Genomic DNA, 8,786 nt, shown 5'->3' with positions numbered 1-8,786 from the left:
AAGTGACGGAGCACTTGAAATGACCAATACTTGAAAGGGGAATGGGAAAAATTAATTGGAAGTGTTAACGCAACGATGATAAAGATTTGATAAGAAAAGAAAATTTTTTTTGAAAAAAGTTTTTTTTTGAAAATTTTCAGAAATGTTTTTTGGCTGAAACTCTTCACTAGACTGAAAACAAATGTGATTTTTGTATTCAGCTTGCTAAGACGGTTCGAATGAGTATAATCATGACAAGGTTTGAATTTTTTGGAAAATTCTGAAAATTTGGGTCTACAGTGGACTGAAATTAGATTTTTTCGAATTTTTTGTTATTATTTTTGATTTTAATTGTGATTTTTGTGTTCAGCTTGTCGAGAGCTTTCAGAAAAGTACCCACAAGCCTATATTCTGAGCGATTTGGGTCTCGAAGCGATTTACGGCGGGTTACTGTAGTTTTCGTGGTGGGACCCGAACTTGTCCAAACCTGGGCATGAGTATACTTTTCTGAAAGCCCGTGGCGAGCTGAATTCAAAAATCATAATTTCAAACCGATAAACGGAAATCTGAGCGAGTTACAGTAGTTTGAAATTTGTAAAGTTTTCGGAAAGTTTCGAAAAATTTCGAAAATCCATAACTTTTTGAATTTTATGAATTTTTGTTTTTAAAAAAGTAAAATAATCAGAATTTCACGTTGATTCTGAAAAACCCAAAATTTTTGGATTCAAACAAAATTAAAGGAAGTTACGGTAGTTTTTAGTAAATTTTTAGATTTTTAAAAATTTTCGAAAATTTTCGAAAATCTGAAAATTTTCGATTTTTGGGTATTTTCTGAAAATTTTTAATATAGGCAATGCAGAATTTTGTGATCTACTCAGAAAAAATGTTTCCGTGGATTCTTGAAGCGAAAATCCTTGAAAATTTTCGAAAATCCCTAACTTTATCAATTTCCAACATTTTTCAGATTTTCAAAGCTTAAAATGTTCAGAATTTCAAAAACTATTCAGAAAAATAAATGAAAGCAAGAAAAGAAGCAATCTGGACAAACAGACACACACCGATCTCTCAATGGGTCAATAGGTGCGAAATAAAGTCGATGAGGATGGAGGGATGAGTTTCCCCCCACCCACTTCTGAAATACACGAGCGTCCTGTCGGGGGATATAGTTCCATGTCTGCGTCTCTCCATATCACACACTATTTCCCAGCGGTCGCCGCCTCGATTACGTGCTCAAACAGTATCGAATCGCACTATATCTCCCCCTCTTTTAGTGAGAGTAAACAATTTCGAACTCTTTTCTCTTTTGAGCGTCTTTGACCAATAGATATAAGGGGGAAGGTGATGGTGATAATGTGTCAAAATTGACGCCGAACACTTTTTTTGGTTCGAGACACTCGTTTTTTTAAACAACTAAATAATTGATCGATGAATCCATTCTGGCTCTTATTTACTGTCTCCAATTTGAAATTGAAATGGAACGTTCATCAAATCCAAAACAAATCGAACCCAGCCGATTACACGGTTATTCGGTTTTCACGGCGGGATTGCAGCGACGCGTGGCCTAGAAAAATCCGCATTAAATACTCAGTCGAAAAAGTTGTGTACACTTCACACGGTGATTGCAGATCTCCACGTAAAAATGAGAAAATGTGGTTTTTTTTTGTGAGAAAAAAACATTATTGGCAAAAAATGTCTTCGAAAAGATGATAATAACACTAATTCAGAGCAAATATATGGGAAACTAAGTGTGAGGGCTTAGAAATTTGAAAATAAACTGAAAAGGCCTTCAAAATGTTTCAATAGACTGAAACTAATGGTTTTATTGAATTTCACTGCCTGATTTTACTTAAGGGAACTGTTTCGGCAAAAAATCCAGTTCAGTTTTTGAGAAAACGTGTTTCTATTTCAAAATAGACGTTTTCTGTGATAAAAACGTAATAATAGTCGAGATTTTTAGTTTTCCACAATTTTCAACAATCAAAAATAGTTCATTTCAGTTAATATCACCAATAATGTGTTATATGTCTGTTCCCTATACGTGGAATAGCATGTCGGCGCTGAGTGATAATAATTGCCGTGTAATTTCACGCGCCGCCGAACCGGGGCCGAGGAATTTAGCTGCGGAGTCCGCGCGTTGGCGCAGCCCCGCCGTGTTTTATCAATGATTTCCGGTTTTCTCAAAACGGAGTCCAAAACAACCAGTCTCAATACTTCCTTTTCTTTTGCCGGAGTATCGATTGCCTTCCATTTCTTCTTGGATTTTTTGACATTGAAAAGTATTGGTTGAATGTCTTCTCACAATTTGGATCTATCCATCTATTGAAATTGAATTTGTACATCTGCAAAATAACTAAATTAGTAGTGAAAACAGTGATTACCCATGGGATATAATTGTAATTACCGTAATTGGCAACCGGTCCGCTGAAACTCACCTTCAATATTAGTAGTATGTATGATATACGTGTCCCCCCCCCCCTCACTCAGTGCCCCCTGGCCTATTACACTAAAAACACAAGGGCGAGGATCGCAAGGGGCGGAAAAAGATAGAAGGGTCGAACCCCTCGATTTCAAAACTTCGCGCCAAATTTCAAAACTTCGCGCCAATTTTCAAATTTCAAAACTTCGCGCCAATTTCCGCGTTTTACAACGCGCTTATTCGAACAATCCCATCTGGCAGACTGTATACAAGGGGAGGAAAGGGTAGTCATCTCATCTCATTCAACTCATTCAGAAACTATTCCTATTCAACACCCCTCATCTGCATCCTTTACCCGGTACTGCCCATTTTCCTCAACTTTCGCTCATTGCTGATAACTAAGGTGGAACTTACTTCTGGTGCGAGAAGGAGAAGAGTGGTTTGAATTTGATAAGAACCGATAATGTTCTTCAAAAAAATTAATTGAGTCTATCAAGAATTACCCTTGGGAGAGACGAATCCACACTTCGATGATAGCCCGTGAAGAAGGAGTTTCGAGATGGAAAGTTTTGAAAAATAAATTGTTCTGTTTTTTGATACTTTTTATGAAATTTATGATATATTCTAGATCGGGAGGATTCAATCCCGCGTCTACCGTGAATAAACACAGCCCATAGGTAAGACTACTCGCAGCGTAACTGACCGAGTCATTCAGGATCCGACACAAGAAAGAATGGTGGGGGAAGGTGAATGAGTTGCCGCGGTGAGCGGTGACAAATGCCAGGGCAAAGAAATATACCAATATAAATAGGAGTTTCATAAGAAAATCCGTGTATTGGAGAGGGATATGATCATACTTGCAACGGGCCGGGCCGTGACGAGAATTTCCAAGGCCCGGCCCGGCTGAAAAATTTGAACTGAAATTTTGAACGAAAATTTGAATTTTTTCCCAAAAATGTCGAATTTTTGACTATACTTCAGAATTCAATCAAAAGATAGTTATGCATCAAAAAATTGAAATTTTTAAGGTAAAATTTTAAAAAATTTGCTAAAAAATAGGTACCATTTTTTTGAAGCCGGGCCTTCGGGCCGGGCCTTGAAAATTCTCAACCGGGCCGTAAATTTGCAAGCCTGGATATGATCACGTTATTTCTCAACATCCACCAGTTCAACTATCAACATAATCAAGCATTAGCGAGTGGGTGCACATCGTGAAAACGTCTCTGCTGGGAGGCTTTTTAGGTACAAGTTTTCATATCTTAATAATAAAGTGTATTTTTCAGCTACAAAGACAACACTCAAACAACATGCTGCGTCAATCTTCTAGATAACTTGTACGATTTGGCTCACCCATCTGATAACTATGATATAAGACGGTTGAAATTTCAAAATTTTTTGCTAGCGAATTAAAAAATAGATTTCTGTAAATAATCTGTACTGAAAGTACAATATTTCCGTGAATTTGAACGATTATGCAATAAACTGGCAGTTGCTAGAAAAAGTTGCACGTGAAGCACAGAGTTTTCCCACTTTGATCTGTTCACGTCATTTTCTGTTCTTTTTTCATAGTTTGTTCAAAAGTACAGAATCGGTATCAATACCGATTCTGTACCAAAAAATTCCTCCAGAATCGGTATACTTTAAAAGGAAACACTTTAAGAGACAATCTCTGACTGGCTCGAGCATAGGCCTACAGGCCATGTTACACATAAACCAAAGGGTTCCGTTTTAGCTGATTTTATGATATGTTACTACCCCAGGAATTCTAAGATTTTTATACCATACCAGATTAGGCTCCGCCCCCTTTGAACTACCTAAACGATCGATTGAAGTTGAAAAATGAAAATCTTTCTTTCGAAAGATAGTATCAAAATCTCTTCAGAAATGAATTGCCAGCCTCATTTTGTGCATTTTACAAGATAACTACTTTTTTCTAGCTCGCCTGCATCATATAGAAAAAATCAGTTTTTTTGAAAAAATTGTCAATTTTTTCATGTTTTTTGGATTTTTCGGCTGGTCGAAGTACTGTGGTCCGAAGTAAACTTATGATGGTAAGATACATATTAGTGATAACTATCTGAAAATATAAAGACTTGCCCCAGATTCCACTGTCAAGGTGAGTTATGATCAAAAAAGTGACTAAATTTGATGCATTTCGACGTACCCCACTCCATGGTAAAAAATGGTTGGGTGACGAAAATTAAAAATATCTCTGATTTGAGCTATTCAAAGTTAGAATAGTGCTAACACAACTTTTCAGACAATTCTAACCATGTTTCAGTGAGTTACAGACACCTCCTCCATTTTTTCGAATCAAAAAGTTTGAGCTCTCGTAACTTTCCTAATTCTGACTTAAAATCTTAGAAACTTCTGGAAAACAGTGGAATATACTTCAAAAACCCAAATTAATAGTTAAAAGTTGATTACAAAGAAGAATGCTGGCATTTCATGCCCTAGAATACCTCCCTATCGTAGACACATGAAGCTATCTTATATGATATGAAACGAAAGTTGAAAAAAACGACAAAACTTGACATTTATTTATTCATTTGCGTTTTTGAAGTATTTTCCACTGGTTTCCAGAAGTTTTAAGATTTTAAGTCAGAATTAGGAAAGTTACGAGAGCTCAAACTTTTTGATTCGAAAAAATGGAGGAGGTGTCTGTAACTCACTGAAACATGGTTAGAATTGTCTGAAAAGTTGTGTTAGCACTATTCTAACTCTGAATAGCTCAAATCAGAGATATTTTTAATTTTCGTCACCCAGCCATTTTTTACCATGGAGTGGGGTACGTCGAAATGCATCAAATTTAGTCACTTTTTTGATCAGAACTCCTCTAGACAGTGGAATCTAGGGAAAGTCTGTATATTTTCAGATAGTTATCACAAATACGTATCTTACCATCATAAATTTACTTCGGACCACAGTACTTCGACCAGCCGAAAAATCCAAAAAACATGAAAAAATTGACAATTTTTTCAAAAAACTGATTTTTTCTATATGATGCAGGCGAGCTAGAAAAAAGTAGTTATCTTGTAAAATGCACAAAATGAGGCTGGCAATTCATTTCTGAAGAGATTTTGATACTATCTTTCGAAAGAAAGATTTTCATTTTTCAACTTCAATCGATCGTTTCGGTAGGTCAAAGGGGGCGGAGCCTAATCTGGTATGGTATAAAAATCTTAGAATTCCTGGGGTAGTAACATATCAAAAAATCAGCTAAAACGGAACCCTTTGGTTTATGTGTAACATGGCCTGTAGGCCTATGCTCGAGCCAGTCAGAGATTGTCTCTTAAAGTGTTTCCTTTTAAAGTATACCGATTCTGGAGGAATTTTTTGGTACAGAATCGGTATGCATACCGATTCTGTACTTTTGAACAAACTATGAAAAAAGAACAGAAAATGACGTGAACAGATCAAAGTGAAGCAAATTTGTTCTACATCATGATTTTTCACACATTTTTGAACGAAGTCTAAAACTAAAAAATAAATATGTACTAGAACAAAAGTTCTCAATTTTTATGAAAATAAGTTCGTGAGCAAGAAATTTTGAAATTTCGGCCGTCTTATATGTTGATGTTAATAAACTTTTCTTCGTGTTTTCTTTTCACTTTCACCCACACACTATGAGTCAAAAGCCCCACTGCTCCTCCACCCTTTCTGGACCCATCCCGATTTCCCCATCATCAAGAATATAGAGATTGAGAATATGAAAAAATATGTTTACATACGGTATACTCTATCCTCGTGGCTGGTTAAAATCTGAAGTCGTTTTCGAGAGTGTGATCAAAAATAGTACCCTTATGTGAGACCACAGTCAAAATTCTCGCTTGGGCGCTAATAGAATAGTCCGTGTTTTCATACTTGCAAACCGGGCCGAAACGGGCCGGGCCGGCTCGTAACTCCCGTCAAAATGAATATTATGAGCTGAAAAATATACCAAAATGTAGATCTCGACGAGTTCTATCTCCGTGACCTACTACGGGCCGGATGGCTATTTGTTATTGTGCCACGGGCCGGGAAAAAGTGACAAAAAACGCGAAAATGGCCAAAAAAGCCATTCTAGTCCGGCCCGCGGCACAATAACGAATAGCCATCCGGCCCGGCCCGTGTCGGCCCGTTAAATACTATCCGAATGTGTATTAAAAACTTTAAAAATATGCAGCATAAAATTTCATTCAATCAATATTATCACAAACTTTCCACTCTTTTGCTTACAACATGTCAATGGGAACCGTCACTCTGACAAGCACGAAATTTCTTGTTAGAGTACCAAGCGGTCTCTGGCACACCAAACGAAAAAAGAACAACACACAACAAAAACTAATACCAGCCAAAACAATGAGAGTGTATTGTATCTGGTAGCCGATTTCGTCGTGGGCTGCATGGAGAAATCGACTGTTCTTTTCAAAGTTTCTCATCTCTTCTTTAACTCTCTCGACGTCTGAATGCTTCAATCCTGAGAGCCTGGTCTGCCACAAATACTGGCTTCAGTTCCAGCACGTCTGAGCGACCTCTTATGTTTTAACACCTCCAATATCAAGCATTGTTGATGTAGGGAGACGTACAAGCATCTGTCCGGACGAAGGCATCAGGAATGTTCCTGTCGCATTGATTATCGAATACATCTGAAATATAATTTCTTTTTTCAAATGTAATTTCTAAGCTCTAACCTTTGATGTGGTGGCAACAAAAGACGCGCCCTTCATCGGGAATTCGAAGACTCCGGCCACTTTGACAGCAACATTGCAGTTCCCTTCGACAGTAGCACAGTGATAATGAGATCCGACTTTCTTCGGGTCTTCACATTGAACAACTACGTCCTTGTCGGTGTATACTTCAGCAGTCGGAGTTTCGTGGTATGAGAAAAGTTCACGAGCTGTGAACGTTCCATCGGAAGGAGCAACCTTTAAATATATAGTTTTATAAACTTGAAAAAGCTCTTGGAATCAATAAAGATCAGGTCTAAACGATCACAAAAAAGGACTATGGTTAGGCAGCGCGAGGGGGCGGAGCCTAATATTTTTTCTCCGCGGGGGTATCTGGCATGTTTGAAGGCGTGTAACTCGAGTTTGGATGAACCAATTTTTATGAAATTTGGTCTCGTTATGTAATCAACGGTGTAGAATCGAATGAACTAAACTTTTTTCCCTTATGTGATTTTTGAAAAAATCGAAATATCTCAAAATGGTCCCCCTACTTTTTGATGATTTCAATTGCATATAATAGAACATTTTGCGGGGAATATGAATACGATTTGAAATTTTATGGCTTCTAGAGGGAATTTTCGAGAAAAGTTGAAAAAACATGAAAATGAAGTTTAACTGAACGGTTTCGGGTAGTCAAAAACACTCCTAACATGTACCGAAAGTTTCACAAAGTTATTTGAAAAATTGAAATTTTTATGAATTTTTGGGTGAAAAGTCAATTATTGGTCATATTTTCCCAGGATGACGTCATAGGGGACTGATGACATATTTTTTGTGAACCACTACCATAGGGGTACGCATGCTGTGAAAAGAGTTCGGATTGAAACAACTTTTTGCAACTGTGCCAAGAGGAATCCTCATCTTACAGACCATAGTTGTCCGGAATCCGGATTCCGGATTCCGAAATTCCGGAATCCCGGGTTTTTTCGTCATTCCGGTTCCGGATTTCGGATTCCGGAAAATGAAAATTTTGATTCCGGTTCCGGATTCCGGATTCCGGTTTTTCGGAAAATGGCATTCCGTACAACTATGTTACAGACAACGCCTCTTAACAAACTGTTTGTGATAGAGAGGTTTTTCGATTTTTTCTGAAATCTCAGATTTCATTGAAATAGACGTAACTCTTTCAGATTCAGTCCGTTTAACATGAAATTATTATATTTATTTCCAGCTAGCCGAGAGCGTTCAGAAAAGTACCCACAAGCCTATATTCTATTCACTTTGGGTCTCGAAACGAAAACCGCTCGGGTTACTGTAGTTTTCGTGGTAGGAGCCACTTAAGACGGAACATAGGCTTGTGGGTACTTTTCTGAAAGCTCTCGACTCAGTGATTTGAAATTTTCAGGTTTTGATTGATTTGGATCAATTCTGAGAGAGTTATAACAGTTTTAGACTCACCTTATTCCTCCAAAAACCATCAAATCCAATTAATAATTCCATAAAAATCAAGACGACCGAGCCATACAGAAGGCAGTCTAATAGAATTGAAACCAGAAGAATTTAGAAAAAATAAAAGTCGAGGGGGCCATTATTCCGTTAAACAGCCGAAAAGAGAACGTAATGAATGTGTCTTTTTTCAAAAGAATTCTGATAGAGAAGAGAGGGGGCGTGGCTTAGGAGCAAGGCTCCCGAATGATTCATAGTTTTGCAGCCGTGAATCATTCTTTCCATCTGTTTTAATT

At 37.5% G+C, this 8,786-nt stretch overlaps 1 protein-coding gene across 1 annotated transcript; it reads right to left on the bottom strand.

The window, feature by feature from the left end:
• Positions 1 to 6,912: 6,912 nt before the first annotated feature.
• Positions 6,913 to 8,544, bottom strand: GCK72_015745 (uncharacterized protein; the record flags this gene model as incomplete). The annotated part of the gene is made up of 3 exons (XM_053731102.1): positions 6,913 to 7,023; positions 7,069 to 7,302; positions 8,503 to 8,544. 3 exons carry the CDS (start codon positions 8,542 to 8,544, stop codon positions 6,913 to 6,915), a joined length of 387 nt encoding a protein of 128 aa, XP_053585874.1.
• Between the last annotated feature and the right edge of the window lie 242 nt (positions 8,545 to 8,786).

The sequence above is a fragment of the Caenorhabditis remanei genome, chromosome IV (genome assembly GCF_010183535.1).
Source record: "Caenorhabditis remanei strain PX506 chromosome IV, whole genome shotgun sequence".
Taxonomy (NCBI): domain Eukaryota; kingdom Metazoa; phylum Nematoda; class Chromadorea; order Rhabditida; family Rhabditidae; genus Caenorhabditis; species Caenorhabditis remanei.
This window is presented reverse-complemented; position numbering and strand designations above follow the sequence as displayed.